This window comes from Helianthus annuus, chromosome 14 (genome assembly GCF_002127325.2).
Source record: "Helianthus annuus cultivar XRQ/B chromosome 14, HanXRQr2.0-SUNRISE, whole genome shotgun sequence".
In the NCBI taxonomy this organism is placed as follows: Eukaryota; Viridiplantae; Streptophyta; class Magnoliopsida; order Asterales; family Asteraceae; genus Helianthus; species Helianthus annuus.
The window spans coordinates 162,273,390-162,293,471 of record NC_035446.2 but is presented as its reverse complement, the minus strand read 5'-3'; the positions used below and the strand labels follow the sequence as shown (position 1 = coordinate 162,293,471).

General features: G+C 38.2%; 3 protein-coding genes across 4 annotated transcripts; all 3 read right to left on the bottom strand.

Annotated features, from left to right (window-relative positions):
• Positions 1-242: 242 nt before the first annotated feature.
• LOC110908952 (calcium-binding mitochondrial carrier protein SCaMC-1) lies at positions 243-5,348 on the bottom strand. The gene is made up of 7 exons (XM_022153952.2): positions 3,663-5,348; positions 2,864-3,281; positions 2,648-2,792; positions 2,442-2,557; positions 1,931-2,009; positions 1,562-1,795; positions 243-801 (listed from the first exon to the last, which is right to left on the bottom strand). Exons 1-7 carry the CDS (start codon positions 4,774-4,776, stop codon positions 460-462), a joined length of 2,448 nt encoding a protein of 815 aa, XP_022009644.1. The 5' UTR covers positions 4,777-5,348; the 3' UTR covers positions 243-459.
• Positions 5,349-12,816: 7,468 nt separating this feature from the next.
• On the bottom strand, positions 12,817-14,514 carry LOC110908951 (mitochondrial import inner membrane translocase subunit TIM14-1). Its single transcript, XM_022153951.2, has 3 exons — positions 14,420-14,514; positions 13,255-13,433; positions 12,817-13,130 (listed from the first exon to the last, which is right to left on the bottom strand). The coding sequence occupies exons 1-3, from the start codon at positions 14,420-14,422 to the stop codon at positions 12,974-12,976; spliced, it is 339 nt and encodes a 112-aa protein (XP_022009643.1). The 5' UTR covers positions 14,423-14,514; the 3' UTR covers positions 12,817-12,973.
• Positions 14,515-16,552: 2,038 nt separating this feature from the next.
• LOC110908949 (protein IQ-DOMAIN 1) lies at positions 16,553-18,985 on the bottom strand. 2 transcript variants are annotated; one of them, XM_022153950.2, is made up of 6 exons: positions 18,751-18,985; positions 18,367-18,460; positions 17,941-18,264; positions 17,618-17,845; positions 17,399-17,518; positions 16,553-17,305 (listed from the first exon to the last, which is right to left on the bottom strand). In XM_022153950.2, exons 2-6 carry the CDS (start codon positions 18,442-18,444, stop codon positions 16,721-16,723), a joined length of 1,335 nt encoding a protein of 444 aa, XP_022009642.1. In that variant the 5' UTR covers positions 18,445-18,460; positions 18,751-18,985; the 3' UTR covers positions 16,553-16,720. The 2 variants fall into 2 exon arrangements, with proteins under 2 accessions (XP_022009642.1, XP_035839359.1); XM_035983466.1 differs by lacking the exon at positions 18,751-18,985 and adding an exon at positions 18,670-18,694.
• Positions 18,986-20,082: the final 1,097 nt, after the last annotated feature.

Sequence of the window (20,082 nt, the reverse complement as noted above, 5' to 3'; positions counted from 1 at the left end):
GGCCAAGTATGGAGTTTCCCTTACAAGCTCAGATAGGATCGCATCCCAAGCTTTGGTGCAATTGACGCAGCAGTGAATGTCAATTGTCATTTATATATAAATTTATATATAAAAGTGATGTTCAGCCCTCGCAGGCTTCATCTCGGTCATAACCACCCCAGAATTTGGGTCATAGATCATTCAACATCAGGAACATGGATGAAGGAAGTCACACAGGGATAAATCAATGTTGAAAAATCACACGAAACAAAAAGGAGAATGCTATTTCGATGAAATAAGTAACAAAACAGTCCATAACATCCTACAAATGACTCTACCCGGGTGTCCACAACAGCATGGATATGTCGGCGAATAAAACTTGTCGCATGTGTCACTTACTTATAATGGAAAACCTTCAAAACTTCCTTGTCGCGTTCACATGCGACATTACATAAATAATGTAACAAAATAAGAAACTTACTACTTCTGCTCAGCAGCTTGTTGTTCTAGAGTCTGCTGCTCTTCAGTTTTCGACATCGCATTTTTCATCAGCTCATAGCCTGCGAAGTTCATAGCACCAAGAGGTGCAATCCAGAAAAACCTAGGTATAGCCCCTTTGAATAATCCGAGTGGGCCTTCATGTTGAAGAATAGATAACGCAATCATCGACATGGACACGGGGCGCCCTTGAGGTGCCGTCATCATTCTAGTTTTCATCACATCGAAGGGTGTTGTTGTGACTGCAGCCAGACCACCAGACATAGCCCCCACTGCAATCGTCTCCCATGGTTCAAGTGGTCGTCCCAGGATTTGCTGGACAACCTGAAATTTTATTTACACAAGTTATACATATGGTACTGTAACTAGGCCTGTAAACGAGCCGAACGAACACAAAAAGAGGCATTTCTTGTTTGTTCATTTAACTTTAACCGAACACGAACATATAATCGAACACATTTTATTGTTGATGTTCATTTATTAAGACAATGGACATTTCGTGTTTGTTTATGTTTGTTTGTTTGAAACCTAAACAAACAGTTTGTAAACGTAAACGAACATAAACAAACAAACGTAAACGAACATAATTAACAAACAAAAAACAACACGAATGAACATAATTGAAGAACACAAATGATCATAATTGACTAAACATAAACGAACAAAAAGACATCCTTTTATATAAATTAGTGATTAATTACAATAAATTCCACTGGAAAACCCATTTTTATTACTAGAAAGTCAAATTACCAAGTAGTTATATTTATACAAGTAGTTAGAAAGTTCTTTTTATGTTTATTATTTATATAGATATAATTACCTATATATATTTAAATTGAAACGAACATAAACGAATAAACATAAACATAAACACATGTAAATAAACGAACATAAACCGATGTTCACGAACATAAATGAACGAACAAAACGTTTGTTCATGTTCGTTCGTTTATTCAAATGAACAAAAAATTGTGTTCATGTTTGTTCGTTTATTAAATAAACGAACATATACACGTCCGGTTCGTTTACAGGCCTAACTGTAACTATGTAAACATATATCCTCAAATGTGAGGAAAAAAGAAACCTTTTTAGACTCTCCATAAAGTCCCATGCCGGCAACATAAAACGGAACCTCCCGGCACAAAGTAGCACCGGTCCCACGGAAGAAGCCTTTGAGACCATCTTGTTGCCATGTGCAGATGATTGCTTCCCCCACGCTGTTAAATATGCCTGCCTGCAATCTTTGCTTCAACACTTCACACGGAATTCTCACTGCGGTCCCCAAAACAGTGCTGCAGAATGACGCAATAGACTGAACCTGGCGCATTAAAAAAACAGGTGTCACATAATATCATTACTGTATAGTTAAGAATGCAAAAGGAAAGATATTTCTAAGAAAATGAAATTATGGATTTAAATCTCGAGGTGGTTTTATCATGTATTGGTTGGTTACCTGTAGGTCTGGTAGTGTTGGGGCAACATTTATTAACACAATCTTACTTGCTTCAAAGATCCCGGTCCGCAATCCATGGCTGCAATCATATATTAAAAAAACGAATTGTACGTCAGAAGATAAGAAATGTTAAAAAAAGGAAAAAGTAAAATGCTATTTGTGTCCCTGAGGTTTGGCCAGTTTTGCGACTTTCATCCGAAGGTTTGTTTTTTCCGCATCTGGATCCAAAATGTTTGAAATCTTGTTACTTTTTGTACAAGCATTTAGCATAATGTACAACTATTCAAAAGGCCGAATTTCCCTTTGAGTTAACCAAAAAAGACGAAAATACCCCTAACTTAACGGAGAAATATAGATGGAGTTAACGAGCCGAATGAAAATGACAATATTTCAAACCTTTTGGATCCAGATGGACCAGATGCGGAAAAACAAACCTTTGGACGAAAGTCGCAAAACTGGCCAAACCTCAGGGACGAAAATGGCATTTTACTCGAAAGGAAATAAATCAAACCTTGAGAACTGTCCAATAATTGCAGGAATAGATCCTCTATATACTCCACGAAATCCAACTTCAGGAAGCTTTGCAATCATTTCCGGAAAACTAAGGGTCGATGCTTGCACTCGAGTCTGAAGTGTGACAATAAACAAGAAAACTAAATTAAACTCTTAACCAACTATATATCTTTAAAGTTTAAACATAACAAGTTAACAACTTACCTTAATTGTGTCAATAGGGTGCATTACAGATGTAGATAATGCACAAGCAAGGCCACCTGCTAATGCAGATTTTAGAACACTACCGGTAGGCACTTCCACAGGTGGTGCCACCGCCACGACAGTGGCAGCTTGAAACCACAGGTTCCTGTAATTTCAAGCTAACGGTTATAAAAAGGTAACTGAAATAACACGTGTGTATGAGGGGCCCATGCTTACCGTGGATCTTCTTGAAGCTGGTCAGACGGGAGAAGAAGCATGAAGTTTCTAAAATGTCCATAAGAAATTGATTCTTCGGTATCAGATTTGAGAAAACGCATCATGGCAACAGCATTATCTTCGTTTGCAGGAAGTCCTGCATTCTTTAATGATGCTAAGATTTCACTTTTTTGTAGTGTTCCGGATTTAGTTAAACAAAGACTAGTATAAGCTCTAAGGATTGTTGGTTCTTTCTGTTCCATTAATGACAGAAACTGTTGCCAACCAAATGATTTTGAAAATAAATGTCGTCTGGTGCGACGCATTAATTCATGAGCGTATCTTCGAGGAAGCTTTCTCTTTCTAAAGGCAAGTTCAAGATCTTCTAGAGTTACTTGTCCGTCACCATCTCTATCTAACTCCTCAAAAAATCTCCTTCCTGTACGTAAACCAACATTTAAGAGCTAGTTGACATGCTAACGTATTTGTTCATTGTAAAAACACGTGAATACAATATAACCATGTTCTATGGATGCAAGTATAAAACAATTAACAAGCTCAAATAGACGCAATAAAAAACATGTTCCAAAAGTAAAGTATATGATCAGTTGAACCAATTCATTAAGAATCTAACATAGTGATAAAAGTACTATAAGAATTCAAGATATTGACTCTTAGTTATTCCATAACCCTAATCGATGATATAAAACGTAAGTATAGATGGTATATGATGTTAGTCACAACAATTTTCATAACCCTAATCTGATGATATAAAAGTGATGGTATGCAAAGCCATCGTTTCAGTTGTAAAGAGACATACCTTCTGCTTCTGTGTATCTGAAGAAATCTTGGACCGAGAAAAGTTTCTTCTTATCAGGGTGGTCTTTAGTTGACCGCCCTAATTGGGGTACAAGCTCAATTAGTTCAGTCAATGAAACAGTCGACAAAGTGGACCTCAAACGCTCAACATTTGATAAAGGAATACTCAACAAGCCATTAGCCATCCTCTGTGAAAAACTGCTAACATTCTCTTCTGTAACGTTTGAGTTAACGTCATCATCACCATCATCCTTTACAGGAGAAGTTACGTCAACAATACCTGATGGAACGCCCCCAACTCTAGCAAACTTCAAATTTCCCAAAAATCCACTGAAATCTGCTTTTTTACCTTCCAAAAGACTACCAACAGCCTTCAAGTGGTCCACCTGGATTGTAGGATACGGAACCGTAGATACGTCACATTTCTCACTTCCATTTTCTTGGAGACCGAACTCAAACTTGTGTAGATTTTGAACAAGCTGATCAAGAACAAACCCGACAAAGTGCTCAACTGACAAACCATTTCCATCTTTCAATTTCAAAGTTTCCTCACATGGCATCAAAACCTCATTCTCCAACTTTGTTCCCTTTCCATCACTAGCACCTTTAGCTATAAATTCATTTCTATCTCTAGAAAGCTTACCACCATTACTCTTTTTCTGTAGCTTCTTTCTACCATTCCTTAGTGGGTCCGGAACAGCCTGAACAAAACTACTAACCAGCAAAGACCAAGTGACCGCAAAATTCATGCAATTAATGCAAGTTCCATCCTCATTCTTTGACACATCACCCTTACGGTCCTTATCACCGGCATCCTTCGCTGCGAAAACCCTTATGAATGTCTTAAACGGGACCTTAGTCGACAAACCCTTCTTTCTCTCGTCACTAACCACACACTGATTATTTCCTTTCTTCACACCAAATAACTCAGCCTTACTCCCATTTCCCACGGCAATTTCGCCCGTTTTACGTCCATTCTTACCACCGGGCCACCGCTGCTCTAAATCTTTCGCAGCTTTCCTAAAACTAGATTCAATCGGACCGAAAGCATTCTTCACGAGTTCAATCGAGTTAAGAAAAGACTCCAACGGATCATTCCCATTCACATTCACCATCACTGAAAACAATCAATCCTTAAACCCTAATTAATCTCAATCCAACACACTCACAAACTTCCAAGTGCAACTAATCTCAACACAAAAACACCTCTTCAACGCCACAAAACGTCAAAACCCTAATTTTTCACCACCAGAACCTAATAACCTAAAACTGTACGGTCAAAACACATCCAAAATCAACGTTTTCCGTAACAATCCGATGAGATTAAGAGCATCTATTGAAAACCTTACTCTAAATCCGCGATGTAGATGATATATCTATTTCTATATAATATATACACACAGATATAATTTCATGGAAACGCTTACTGTACAGTGACGTTGAAATCGGTATCTATGACATCATTTCACGATGGAAATCTGCAATCGATATTGGATAACTTGATTCGAACAGTTTACCTGAAGAAGATTACAATCGATTGCAACGAATCTTTACGATCGATGAGTGTATGTATTTATACATATAGAAAAGGATATGATGATATGGTGATTGCGTTAAAACTAGCAGCAGAAATTGAAGAATGAAGAAGAAGTATATATGGTGGTATTTCTAAATTTATTTTTTTTATTATTATTAAATGTAAAAATTAAATTTTAGTTTAGTAAAAAGAAAATGGAAAGATAAGAGGTGACTGTGGATAATGATGACGTGTATCCTACCTGTATATGTTTCTTGTTTATCTCGCTCGCTTCACATGTAATATAATGTAATAATGTACAGATTATGTAATATCATACGATCTTAGGGTGTTCGGGGCACCCTTCGGTGACCCCTTAGGTGACTCAAGTCACCTATTAGGTGAGCATTGCCAACAATGAGGTGAGTTAGAGAGAGGAGAGAGAACCGGTGGGGAGATGCCGAAGAGAGGGGAGGAGAGAGGAAGAGCTTGACCAATCAATGCTTTTCTTCTTTTTTTTTTTTTTTTAAAAAAACCAATTCACCTAAGAGGGGAGTGCCGCCATCAATTTAGGGTGTTAGGAAGTTTAAGAGGGGAGTTGACGTGGCACACGAGGATTGGTTGGGCGTAAGAGAGGGGACTCACCTCTTAGGTGAGCACCCCTTACACCCTTATAACCTGCTTGTTTAATAAAAGACATCTGTTTCTAAAATGAAAGTTTCAGTCTAAAATGAAAGGAAGAATATATGATGATGATTTTGTAGATTATTATATTTCATGAACGAGTGAATATGAAGGTTTAATTATTTAAACAGCTGTATTTAATATTTACTTTTCTATGTTTGATATTATCATATGTAAATTTACAAATTTCCCTTCGATACATACTGTTAGAAACTGGTAAACTGTAAATCCAGTGCGGGTTGACTCTCAAAATCCAAAACAGTGAGGGTCGAGCCACCCCTGACCCTAATAAAGCTTCGCTAGTGGTTGCGTTGGCATCAAAATGTAAAGTAATTCGAATTTATATCGTATAATGAAAACATATTATATTTGACATGACTCGTTTTCGAACAAAATTTACGTCAGAACGTAGATCAACTGAAAACGTACATAAAAATAAGTATGAAAACGTATTATACTTGACCCAACTTATTTGAGGAAGAAAATTAGGTCGAATTTGAATTTATAGCGATACGTACATAAAATAAGCATGTAAGTCAATAATGTTTTTAAAGTTAAAGAATGGTATGACACTTGCGTCGTCGTCGAAACGTAAAGTAACTTGAGTTTATACCGTCTAATGAAAACGTATTATATTTGATCTGACTCATTTCGAATTTTTTTTGCATCGAAATATAAATCAACTTAAATTTATACCGACTCGTATATAAAATAAACATGTAAAACTTGACTACAAAGTTTTTAAAAAGACACAAAAAGAAAAAAAATCAGCCAATTAATGAATAGTATGTAGACCAAACTTACATTGTTACAAGATATCCTTGATATTAAAAAATTATATTAAGTTTATCAATGGAGTCAATAGCCCATTAGCACCATTGAATGTCTCGAGTTCAAATTTCACGAACGACTTTTTAAATTATCTAAATTTATCAATAAAACTTTATTATATTGAATATCAAGTTGGATATTTTATTCTATTTTTAGCACGTGAGAATTTAAAGTAAGCTTGGTTTAGCCATTTTTTTGTCAGGTCTATTCGCACACGGCTGTTGTCTTTTTGCACATCCAAAGCGCCTCGCTATAGCCAAAGCGGGGCGCTTTGGCTTGGTCAACAGACAAGGACTGAGTGGTTGGGGTTGATTTGGGTTGATGTGGGTTAGTTTGGTAGGGATTTTTGGTTGAATTAGTATGGTAGGGATTTTTTGAGGAAAAATTTTTATGTGAGAGTTGTCGTTGTGAATGGGAATTTGTTTTTGAATGATTGAATGTTGCCTTTTTGAATTAAAACGTTGTTTATTTTATTAAATTAACGTTGTTTTATAATTACGTCATTACGTCATTATTTTTATAGAAGGTGTATAATATAAGTTATTAATGTTGTTTATTTTGTTAAATTAAAACGAACACGTTAAATAAAATGTACAGAAAGCCATAAGAATTAAACGTAAACAATCCAGAACCAACGTGATGTAAATAGAAGATTAACTGCAATATATATATATATATATATATATCAGTTTGTACATACAATACACAACAAAAAGGTACAACTAAGTACATAATACATAACAAAACACTAAACAAACAAAGTAATGTACTAATCCTCGTGCGGTGGGGACGGTGGGAGGGGAAGTGGAGGCAACGCAGCGAGCTCTCGTAGATCAACGAGCGTCTGGACGATCCAGTCAATGCGTGCGCCCTGACGTCTGAGGCGCCGGTCGAAGTCCCGAGCCACCTCACGCGCTGCCGGAGGCAGGTCAGCGTAAACGTGCTGCGGGTACTGTGGTGGCTCAGGAGCTGGCTGAACTGGTGGCACCGGGACCTCCTCGACCCGCTCCTCCTGCGCCGGATCATCCTGAGCCTGAACCTGAGCCTGAGCCTCAGGCTGAGGCTCAGGCTGAGCCTCAGGCTCATCGATGCCCAGAGCCTGTAGCTGAGCCCGCCGAGCGGCCCGCTGAACATCAGGAGGGGCTAACATCCCAGGCCTCACCTCAATAACAACCGAGATGACCTCCGGCAACACCTCTGGCTGCCAAATCAGCCCGTCAGCACCCCTGAACCTCAGACCGACATCAAAGGTACGGGTGATCTGCATAGCGGCTACTGACGCGCGGCCCAACCTGGATGACGGGACCGGATCGGACAGCAGCGGATCATGCTCGGGCACGATCCCTAGCGATCGTGCAATGGCGGTGATAAATGAGCCAGTGTGAAGAAACCCGCGGAGCTGCCGGTGGTATCAGTAGAAAAGTACTCTGCCAGGCTGGCTGCTAGATCGCAGGGCTGGCGGCGTAGTAGGCAGTATAGAAAGAAAAGGTCACTGAGGTTGACCTTCTCCTTGCTGGAACCCCGCGGCACGATAGTCGACGCGATCACATGGTGCAGGTATCGGTACAAAGGGTCTTTAATGGTGGTGGCCTTTTGGCAGGATTTCCCAAAGGGAGCCCTGGAAATGACCCTCCAGAAACTGATAAGCGTCTGCCTGTCCATCATCGTAACCGCCTGCGTATATAAATCAGTATCAAGCTCAGGTTCAGTTTACAAACCTGTGTGGACAGCAAACTCCCGCACACTCATCTCAAACTGCTGACCGGCCAGACGGAATGTAACCTCGTGGACTGGAAAATGAGGGTCCTCCACGTAATCCGCCGGATGCGGCGCGTATGTAAACGTAGAGCAAAACTCGACCGTAAGCTCAGGGTACGAGTCCTCCATCGCTAACTCAAATAGGCGCGACCAAGGAGTATCTAGCCCAACTATCTCACGCGCCCGCTCGACCTCTCCCAGGGTAGATAGCAGCTCCCAGTCTATGCCTACGTGCTCCCCAATCGGTATGGTGCGCAACCTAGCGCATCTCCCCCTCGCCCGTGACCCCATCGGAAACTGAAGATACGGACATGCCGGCTCCTCCTCGTCCCCCACCACTCCCTCATCCTCCATATACTCAATCTCCTCATCGGATAAATCCATCCCTGCACGTTGATCAATTAAACAAATAATTAAACAAATAATAATTAAACAAATAATTAAACAAATAATAATTAAACAAATATTAATAAACAAATAATAATTAAACAAAAAATTAATAAACAAATAATATTAAACAAATAATAATTAAACAAATATTAATAAACATATATTAATAAACAAATAATATTAAAAAAATAATAATTAAACAAATAATAATTAAACAAATATTAATAAACAAATAATAATTAAACAAATAATAATAATTAAACAAATAATTAAACAAATATTAATAAACAAATAATATTAAACAAATAATAATTAGACAAATATTAATAAACATATATTAATAAACAATTAATATTAAACAAATAATAATTATGAAACAAATATTAATAAACAATTAATAAAAATTAAACAATTAACAAAAAAAAAAACAATAAACATGAACCAAAGCGCCCCGCTTTGGCCTCGGCGCGGCGCTTTGGTTCTTCGTTCTGAAGAACAGAACCCAAACAGCAGGAGATTCAGGCCAAGATCAACAACAATCAACATGAACCAATCAACATTTGTGAAAGCAAAGATTAAGGGGTTTAGAACGCACCTGTTAGCGGTTGAAAGCTCGAAATATCTTCGAATCCGGCTCGAGTGTGTGAGGATCGCACCTTTGTGTGTGTTTTTGGTGTTTGGGTGAAGTGGGGGGGATGATGCCCCGCTTCAGTGTATAACGAGGGACCAAAGCGCCCCGCTATGGCCATAGCGCGGCGCTTTGGGTCCAAAACGCCGCGTTATGAGCATAGCGGGGCGTTTTGGGCATTTTTTAAATTTTTTAAAATTGTTTTTAATTCACAAACGCGTCGATAAATAGTCTAAATTTTCCGTTTTTTCCATTATACATCATTTTTTAATATATATGGACTATACGGCAAGTTCCGGATCAAATCGGTTACGTGTGATGTCTTATTCCGTTATCTCGTATCATTTAGGTTTGAAATCACAAGTACTCCTGTGAGAAGTGTTATGCGTATCAGCCGCCTACCGTACATGAACATGACGTATTTTTTCATTAATTGCAGTATTATGCTGTATATTGTCATTTCGGGTCGTACAAGTGCGTATTGAATCTGATTGGGTCGTGTCGGTGACATTCGGTTTTTAACGTGATGTAACGCGTATATTGAACAAACACAAACGTGATTATTATTAAACACATTTAAGATACATCGTGAACATATGGGGTTGCATTAAGGTCAGGGGCACGATACGTAAGCATTTCGTACGTGTTGATCTGATCCCTGTATAATGTATGCCAGGCTGCTGCGCGCTCTGTTCTGTTCGCTGTCCAGAGTAGGTTTGGGGGAGGCATTGGATAACAACCTCCAAGCTCTACATGTATGAAATGCCCATTGTCGACGAACACAACCGCAACTACCAGGTGAGGTTCCTCAGCTTCGTTTGGGCCGCCCAGCAGAGGGAAAATTGTATCGCTCCCACGAATGTCGAAGGTGTGAACAATCACACCGTATCGTTGGGCAATAAGAAACCCCGTCTCAGTCATCAACATGTAATTTTCGATACCTGCTCGTCCCACCCCCTTGAAATCGATCCGTTTAACCAGCGCATCATAATGTCCTATGTTTTCCGGATCGAAAACCTGCCTCCAAAGCGATTCATTCATACGTAACTCCTTTAGAAGTTGTTCCCGGATCTTCAAATATGAATTTTGTTTCACTCCTAACCCAACAGCCACCGATCGAAATCCACAATGACCATCTGGTTTCACGTCCTTTATTCTTACGATGTATGGATGGATCACTTTGGTAATCTGAGATGCGTAGTTGCGGATCGCTATATCCGTCTTAGGACCGAGCTTGATATTCGGGAAATCAGGGTGTAGGTTGAGCGGTTTGGTATTCTTTTCTCTTCTAGAATCATTAGCGCAAAATCCCTGTCTGTTAAAATCACGCGCGGTTCCATACATCCTGCCAGCATAGACTTGATCCTCTGCAACACCCATAGGTAGTTCTCTGACTTCTCAGCGGAAATTACCGCACAAGCAGCCGTAAACGATTTGTTTGTCGACGTCATGCCTACGACCTGAACAAATGGCAGGTTGTACATGTTCGTTTTGTATGTGGCGTCAATCATTAGCACATGCGGGAAGGCACACCACATAGTGAATGATTTTTCGTGAACAAAGAAGACGTCTTCAACTTCGTTCGATATCTCATTCGTGCGCATGTAATAAGTGTAATTTTTTTCGATAAGAATGTTTTCAAGTTTTTGCATCGGAGACTTACCGACATTTTTTTCGGCGTTGATCTTCTGAACAGCGTTGTGTATATCTTTCGGAATAAGCTTTCTAGCCGGATTGTTTTTTGTCAGCGTTCGCCAGATACTTTGGTTGCGAATATCTTGCTCTGCCAACTCCTTAACCAGTTTTTTGTCCTCCGAAGAAAGCCTTTTCGCATACGCGTGACCCTCGAAGTTTTCAATAGGAGTGTGGTTATGCTTCGCCTTCGTCACCTCGATCCTCCAAACACTGCCGGATGATTCCGAAAACCCGATCATCTCGAACGGGCAGCCTATTTTCTTGCTACCCGTTTTCCTCTGTGTAGCTACACTCTTATGCTCCCCACCAAAAGTACATTGAAACCAAATCTTGTAATTCTCTCCTCTTTTATTCGACCTCTTAGTCACAATGAGGTAACCATTGTCTTTTGCCGTGTCTTGTACCCAACGCACCAACTCTTTACGTGACGAAAAGGTCTGCGTTGTATCAAACGAAAATGTAACCGGGTAACAACCTTCCTCGTCAACAGACACATCCTCCGGCTCACCATCGTCACCGAGGTTCGAATAGACTTGATGTTCAAAGCTCTGTTCACAACCGTAACTCTGGTTTGGATAACACTCCTGTTGTACAAAGCTTTGCTCGCCACCGTAACCGAAATTCGAATAACCTTGTAAGCCTTGTTGACAACCGTAACTGTCGTTTGGATAACACTCCTGCTGTACAAAGCTATAGTCGCCACCGTAACCGAAATTCGAATAACCTTGTTGTGCGTAAGGGTCCTCCACAGGAGTATTCAAATCCAGCTGCACCGTGTTATCACGATAACGAATGCCAGATACAACCTCTGTCTCCCTCAAGTTGGACGACACCGGTTTCTCAAACGAGTCAGAAATAGTGGTCCCCTCGTAAGAATCAGGAACAACTGACTCGTCAGAATATTGACCGAAAAGATAGTTACTGAACCACGACATCGTTTTTTCAAAAAATGTAACTAATAGAGCAAAGAAGATCGACAAAAAACAATCCGAATTATGAATGTCGAGTCTGGCCAGGGATTTAAAGGCAGTATTTGGGGTCGAAGCGCCGCGCTATGGCCAAAGCGCGGCGCTTAGGGTTCACGGGGCGACTGAAACCTCGTATCACCTTTATGTCTGTCAGTCTGTCAGTCATTCGAAACCTCGTATCAACTTTTGTCGCCCTAAGCGCCCCGCTTTGGCCATAGCGCGGCGCTTAGGGGTGTGAAAATTATTTTGGCCGTGTGTAATTAGCATGATCCTTTTTTTAACGGTTTAGTAATAGTTTAACCAAATATCTAGATAGATATGTACAGGAGAGTGATACGTGTAGCATTGCATGTGGACACGTTTACAAATGCTGTTCCACATGGCATATTGTGGCATGCTATACCTACTTCCCATTTGCCACGTAATTTTCAATCATTCCTTCTTTTTAGCAATTGATATTGGATTATAACATTTTTTTTATTTCAAGATTTTAATTTACATTTCTTAATTTTCATTATTATAATACTTTTAATCGAGTCTGAAGAGGGTGAGACGATAACAAACCTTTCACTTTAACAAATGTTACAAACAAATAAAAACCAAAGCTTGTTTGACCAGAGAACTCAAAGTCAAACTGTTAGCTTCAATTCTTTAGCATCATTAGATCATGAAAAACAATAATCTATTGGTCTGCAACCTTTCTTTATTATACTCAAGACAATGAAAGGCAAAAAAAATAACAAGAACAATGAATACAAATTCATATAAAGTAACACAGAGTTGTGTATAATATTTACCATTTGGACTGTTTGTCAACAGAAATAAATTAAACAGTAATTGGATCAGAATGCAGACCCACTGTTCTTGGTCTTTCCAAGCATTACATCTTTGGCTTCATTGATCTTTGAAGCTAAGTAATGGCTGCCTCCGGCATCCGGATGGTTTGCAACCATTACCCTTCTATGTGCTTCCCTTACCTTGTCCGCTGCCACGCTTTCTCTGTCAAACACCACATACGAAAAATATTCATAATAATAATTAATATGACATCAAAGCACCAATGTAGAGTGACATTTTATTCATATTTCAGTTTTGTGATTTATTCGGTGTTTCTCAAGGTTACCTAACACCGAGGATGAGAGCCGCTTCTCGCCTTGTCATTGTTTGTTGGAAGCCGCCTTCGTAGAACCTGCGTGATTTGGGTCTGGGGGGTCTATTCTTGAAAGAATGCCAAGCCTGAATTCCGTATTTACCGGCCATGGCTGCAGCCGCTACTGCAAGCCCAGCAATAAATGGGGTAGCCTGATGTACACATCTGAGCCACGTTAGTGTTTTGGTGGAACATAAATTCCCTTTTTTTAAAAGTCATCGATTCCTCCTAGAGTCCATCAACATTATGCAAGAGTTTCCTAAACCATTATATTATATCTTATTATCTTATGTTTCGGAAATAAAAAGCTCTAAACTAATTTGTACAGAACATTATGCTTATCACTTGAACAATAACATATATTAGATTTCAAACAAAGAAACAGAAAAAAGGAGTACAAAAATAGCAACTCAAATCTCCATAACAAGTCATAAGTTGACTAATCATGCTTTTATTATACACAAATCTCGGTATTAAAAGCACGCCTGAGATGCAGGTGTCAGTGAGGCGATTGAAAAACGCCTTGCGGTAGCTTCTTGCACACGTGGGTCAAATTGGTTGAAGTTAGGGTCTCGACTCTTGAGGATGCTAATATGTAACCAAAACGATTAATAGATTGTGAGTTGTTTGTTTAAAGAAGTAGGCTGATATGTAAAAACGATAGAAATACAGGTTTTGATTGTTCATAAAGCTTATTTAGTTGTATATAGAGTAATGCCTAGTGTGCGGCCTAAACGACTGGTGGCGCTTCGCGCAATCGCGCTTTTTATCATCTAAACACTGTTCAATGTGTTTAGCCCAACTAATTTCATTTCTTATTTCCATTTTGTACGAGCGAAGATAATGAGACCCAAACAGGAATAAATGAATTACTAAAACAAATCATAGACACTTTCTGATATAACTAAATGAGAAATCAGAAACAAATCAAACGGTATAGCATGATCCGTCCTCGTATGATCAGTCAGATCGAACTGAATTAAATTAATTCAAACTAAATTTCGTAATTCTTAGGGCAAATGGAAGATTCCCTAAATCGCATGAACAGAGGTAACTCCAAAATTAAGAAATACTACGAACGGAAAAGCACATATATAAGAGATTAAATTAAATAAATGTGAAGATATTGGAAACTCACCATTAGCTCCTAACAATCTGGAGGTAGAAGACAATGTGTGCATCAAATATAGTTTCTTGAAGATTCTAACAAACGAAACTAAACAGAAAAAAATATAAAACTCATGAAATAAGGGAAGCATCCTCTTTCCGATTCTTGTTTTGGGCCTTTGAAAATTTGGGCCTGTTTTAAGCTTGATTGTATTGGGCCTTTGAAAGGCCAACGTTAGACTGTGTAGACATATACCAGACATATTGTTGTTAATCCAAGATTTAAAGGTGTTTTGGTTCAAGATTTAAATAGCTTGAGTGATAATAAAACATGAACAGAAACTGGGAATGTTAAATAGAATTATATATAAAATATTAATAATATCTAAATAATATTTAATTATTTGTAAGTTATAGTCTTAGGAATAACCTCTTCCTTTATTGGAAGAAATTCCAATCCCTTCAATAATAGAGACTACACTAATCATTATTTCTTTACCACAACTAACTACCACTACATATTAAATGATTGAAGTGGGTAAGATTTTGATCATGTAGTTAAATATCATGGACGTTCGTTACTCTAATCATTGAAGTTATATATAAGAATGTAGTAAATAGGTTAACCAATCTCAAAGAAGTTTATAAAAAAATAAATCATGAGACTACTTTAAATATTGTTTGTTCATATGTGCTTGTTTCTGGCCTTAAATGAATGAAATGTAAACGGGTATGAACACACATATTTTCTTAATGAATGAGCTTGAAATAGAAAACAGTTTATTTAGTGTCTACATCTATTCATTTATTCGGTTAAAATTAAAATGAACTAGCACAAACAACTTTAGTTATGTCCATTCATTTTGTTTATATTCATCACTTGCCGAGATTTATGATTATTAATTTTTTTGGACGACAAATGTAACCCCTATTCTACTTGACATCAGTAATACTTAAATACTCCCCTTATCCAGTTTTGAACTTTGAACCTCCTCTTTATGAGGCTTGTCTCTACTAAGTGGGCTGCCCCACATCGGCACTTGCCAAGATTTATTTGACAAATAAAATCATTTACTTGATGTGTATCTTTTGAGAATTCCTAGCAAATGATATCATTAACACTCAATTCACATTCATTAATTCTTCAGTTAAAAGATCTACTTTGTGATATCAAGTCTTACAAGGAACTAAAAGCAAAAGGGAATAACCACTAATATCACTATCCCAAGTACTACCTACCACTAATCAACTCAAAGAAACTTGATCCACTAACTAATTTAAGACCTACTAACTATTTAAGATACTTCAAAAGAAATAACTTTTTTTTTTTTTTGAAAATTCAAAAGAAATAACTAACCGGAAATAATTTATTTGAAAGTATCAATTATTATAAACTTGAGAATTTGAGGGTATGTTATTCCTCTGTTTACCTTTAATTAAAAACAATGTATAATATACACAATAACAAAAAATATAATATGAACTATAAAGATAATGTTGAATAGAGAAACAATAAACTGTCCAACACCCTAACCCATGATCCGACCCGAATCACGTGCCTACAACCACAAGTATTCATATCTTGTACATGAATTAGTGTGTCCTAATGATTCCTTTTAATGGGGGTTGGTCAAAACACTCGAATCAACAAACTTAAATGTTAAAAAACAGACTGAGGTTTACATTTTTATTTCACTTTCTTCTTTTACTGGAGTATTCTATATATTGATAATTAGTTTTTACGGCACCTGGTGATGATGGGAGACTAGGCAAGTAGGCGGCGATCGTTAGTTTGATCCTTGAACTAAGCGGGTTTTACCTCACCGCACTGTCATGTCTTTGGTCGAGTGTTCATTGGCTTCGTCCCTAGGTGAGGGTTTTCCCCGGTTCGTAAGGCGAGTCTATCCCGATGTAGTGAATTTCGTTAGTAACCCATTTGAAGGATTCGTTACCTTAAAAAAAACATATAAATATGCAAAAAGAGATTGATTATTTTTATAATTTTATGGGAAAAACAAAAATATTGCCCCCTGACAAAGCAAGGTACGGACTGGTTTATTCTCTATGGCTGGGACTTTGGTACTTTTTTGATATCCAATCATTTTACCTTTCAACCCAAGTCTCTTGCATCATTTGTTTGTACTATTCAACACACTTACAAAAAGAATCAAACAAAGATATGGTCCAAACTAATCAATCAAACACTTATACAAAACAAAACAATGCAAAAACATTAACTCTAAATACATACAACTCATAACTAACAAACCACAAAATGACTAAAAGCAAACTAAACAATCACTCCAACACACAAACAACAACACAAAACACCTTATGAATTTGAAACCATCATCAATGGCTCATTGAACCTTTTCGCGGTTCGAGCCGGTGAACCCGAAAATGAAAGCCGCTTCTTGGCTGACCCAGCCATCGAACCCTTTTCTGACGAACCTTTCCTTCCCGACCCTAACGGGCTTGGACTATGAACAGGACTAGCCATTCGGGACCTAGCCTTAGCCGACATTGTTGAAGCCATGTAACTAGGAACCGCAGGAGACGAGTCAAGGCTCTCGTTATCACACACCGAACTAGCCCGGCTCTGTCGTCTGTTACGGTCTGATTGCACGCTGTAGAAGCTTGTGGAGTCGCCATCCACGCTTCCCCTTGGGGTTTCGGGCCTGACCCGCGAACTTGATGATGGAGCCCTGGAGGGCGGTGTTGAGGGTGATTGGCGACTAGGCGGGCGGCTGACCCGTTTACCCATTTCTGATCCGACCGATGGTTCTTTTGCGGGTATGATTTGAGTTTCCCAGGGCTTGGCGGCCATCCAACGTTCTAGCCAACTCCACCCCCAGTGAGGATTGTTCGGGTCCAGAAAAGTTGGATCTGGATACTTTGTAGAGTTCTTCCACATTTGCTGTTTGTTAATAAAACAAAAAGAAGTTAATTTTTATCAATTAAATAAAAAAAAAACAAATATTCTTGTTGGGAGTTAAAGATTTATTAGTGCCTGATGAGTATGTGCATATGCCAATGCTCTTTCTCTACGTATAGCAGCCTCTTGTTTGCTTTGTAAACTAGCTTCAGTTTCTTCTTTAGATTTTCTACTGTCATCCCATGTGTTTCCTAACTGTAATCGAAATATTAGACTCTCAAAACGCGAAAAATACGAGAAATAAATAAAGAAAAAATATGATTTTAGTATGGATGATTAGTTAATAACGCTTACAGAGGATCTAATGTTGTTGAGCTCTTTCTCATGTTTCAAAAGAAGTTGTTGTTGGAGAGCTCGGTTCTCCTCAGACATAAGAATGCGCCTGGAACGAACCTGAGACTGTACACGAGCCAATGTTTGCATACATTTCAAGGTTGAGATTGCTTGGCGTTTGACCGATTGACCTTGAATCAATGACTTCAACCGCCCGAGCCCTCTCACAGCACGCACCGCCCTCCTCGCCTGCAAAACCATGAACCACATAAATCGAAACAATCGTTATACACATTCGCGTTTTCTTAAAATATAAGTCAGAACTTCTAGAGCGAATGATGTACCAAGTGCCCGCGATAAGCTGCCTGGATCTTTATGGCTGCAATTTCTTCAGTTGATATGCCCGGTAAGCGTGTTGTGGCCGTCAAGCGAACCACCTCAGCAGCGGCATGAGCCGCAGCTACTGCTGCTTCTGCCGCCACAGCGGTGGCATAGGCTACTGAATACGCGTGTTTGGTCTGTTCATTCTCGGCTTTCGAGAGTTTCGTCTCTGTGGGAGGAGAAATAACAACATGGTCTACTAATCTAGTTTCTGTTTGTGAGAAATCTTGATCCAATCCCCTTTGCTTTCCAAACCAATATTTCTTAGAACTCTTTTTATCGGATTTCTGTCATATTATAACCATTGTGACATTTCATCAAACAACATGTATGCAAAGAAAGAAACTTCAAAAATTAGACATATTGATAGGAAATATGATTATACAAACCTTGTCTTTCTTCTCTTTGGATTCAGATGGGCTTAGAGCTTTCTTAACTGCAGACAACCAACTACTTTTCTTCCCCATTTGCTGGTCAATTCATCTTCAAAACAATAACCACCATTAATGATATTAAATATTTCAAAAAAAAAATTATTCATAAACAGTTGAACACATTTTGGGGAAGTGTAGAACGGTAAAGTCGGTTACTTTAAAACTTATAAAAAATGATAAAAATTGAGAAAGTGAGGCTGTGTTAGAGAGAGTAAGGTTGACAAACAGAGAGATGAACACAAGAATCAAGATACCCACATGAATTTTACTGACATTGGTGGGCAGAATTGATAAATTAAGGAGAAAAGATGCATTGGTGTGGAGTTAAAAGTGAAATACCTGAAAGTTTTGATTTTTTGTGTGAATTGGAAAAAGGAATCAGTTGGTGTAGGAGAGAGTGTTGTTACAGATCTCGTGAGTTTTTGTTTCAAGTATGAACAGAGAGAGAGAGAGAGAGAGAGAGATGGCAGAGACAGTTGATTAAAGAGGGAGATGGGTAGAGTGGTTAAAAAGTCTGGGCTATAGTCCTGGGTTCGAATTTGTCAGGACGAGGGTTTACGCATTTCATCCGCTTCCCGCACATAAGTGGGGCACGCTGTCATAGTGGTCGAAGAGTTGACCTTAGAAATAGCCCCAACTACGCAAGATTCTTTGCCATTTAAAAAAAAAAGGAGGGCAACACTCAAATATTTCTAGGTAAAACCAACAAAACTCCAATCTGGGTTAGAACTCCGGATGTATCTAACATGTAAAAGTCTCCTTTAAATGAGCTAGTCTCATGTTAATGTTCATTAGTTACATAGGATGAAGATTGGTTCGTATTAACGAGATAACAACTTGCATTTTTCTTGTTTTTTTTTCTTTTCTTAAACGTAAAACAATGATATTGGAGTTTTTTTGAGAAAAATGAGAAGTTTTAGTCGATGAGATTTAGGGATGAGCACGGTACCCGTTCGGTATCGAAAGTATAGGTACTGAAATACGGGGAAAATTGATACCGGTACCGAATATATCGGTTCGGTACCAGTACCGAAAAACGTGGAAAATGGGAACCGCTACCGGTACCGAATATACCTGGTACGGTACCGGTACCCAGTACCAAATGCTCATCTTAAGATTAGTTTCTTAGAGTTTATAATAAATATATTTGATTAGAAGTAAAATAATAATGAGACAAATTCCTAAGTGTTCATAAAAGTTGTTTTGATAAAACCATCAAAATCAAAACAAGTTGACGAGTTTAAGCGGTTGAGATCCAAATAGTTGGGTTTATGGTTTGGTTTTGATAATATGTTGGTTTAACACTTCAGTCCAGTTCAGAACTTGGAACTTGTCATTTAACTTTTATCATTATTTGTATATTCTTGTTTTTATTTTTTTTCATTTACTGGCTACTTAATTATAAGAATGTATATGTCTATATGTATGTGTATAATTTATTTTTTTTCATATTGTTAAATCGTCAAAACAAAACTTATAAAATTGTTAGAGCATTCACATTCAACCCCTAAAATTATACATACATTCCACTAAAAAACAACTCCTATCAATATATTTCCACTAAAAACAAATACTTTTTCTCTCTCCTTTTCAATTAAATAATATTTTTATACCTTTATCATTACATTTTTCTCTCTCATTCACTCACAACCACTTTTAATATATATTAAA

What these genes read in the sequence shown, in the direction of transcription:
- LOC110908951 (XM_022153951.2), bottom strand. An exon ending in GCTCTCATCCTCGGTGTTAG is followed by an intron (nt 13,131 to 13,254) that starts GTAACCTTGAGA and finishes GGTGTTTGACAG; the next exon opens with AGAAAGCGTGGCAGCGGACA.
- LOC110908952 (XM_022153952.2), bottom strand. Translation starts at nt 4,776, where the DNA reads ATGGTGAATGTGAATGGGAATGATCCGTTGGAGTCTTTTCTTAACTCG. An exon ending in CAGCTTCAAGAAGATCCACG is followed by an intron (nt 2,793 to 2,863) that starts GTAAGCATGGGC and finishes TTGAAATTACAG; the next exon opens with GAACCTGTGGTTTCAAGCTG. An exon ending in ATTATTGGACAGTTCTCAAG is followed by an intron (nt 2,010 to 2,441) that starts GTTTGATTTATT and finishes ATATGATTGCAG; the next exon opens with CCATGGATTGCGGACCGGGA.
- LOC110908949 (XM_022153950.2), bottom strand. Translation starts at nt 18,444, where the DNA reads ATGGGGAAGAAAAGTAGTTGGTTGTCTGCAGTTAAGAAAGCTCTAAGC. An exon ending in CCAAAGAGAAGAAAGACAAG is followed by an intron (nt 18,265 to 18,366) that starts GTTTGTATAATC and finishes ATAATATGACAG; the next exon opens with AAATCCGATAAAAAGAGTTC. An exon ending in CATATGCACATACTCATCAG is followed by an intron (nt 17,306 to 17,398) that starts GCACTAATAAAT and finishes ATTAACAAACAG; the next exon opens with CAAATGTGGAAGAACTCTAC.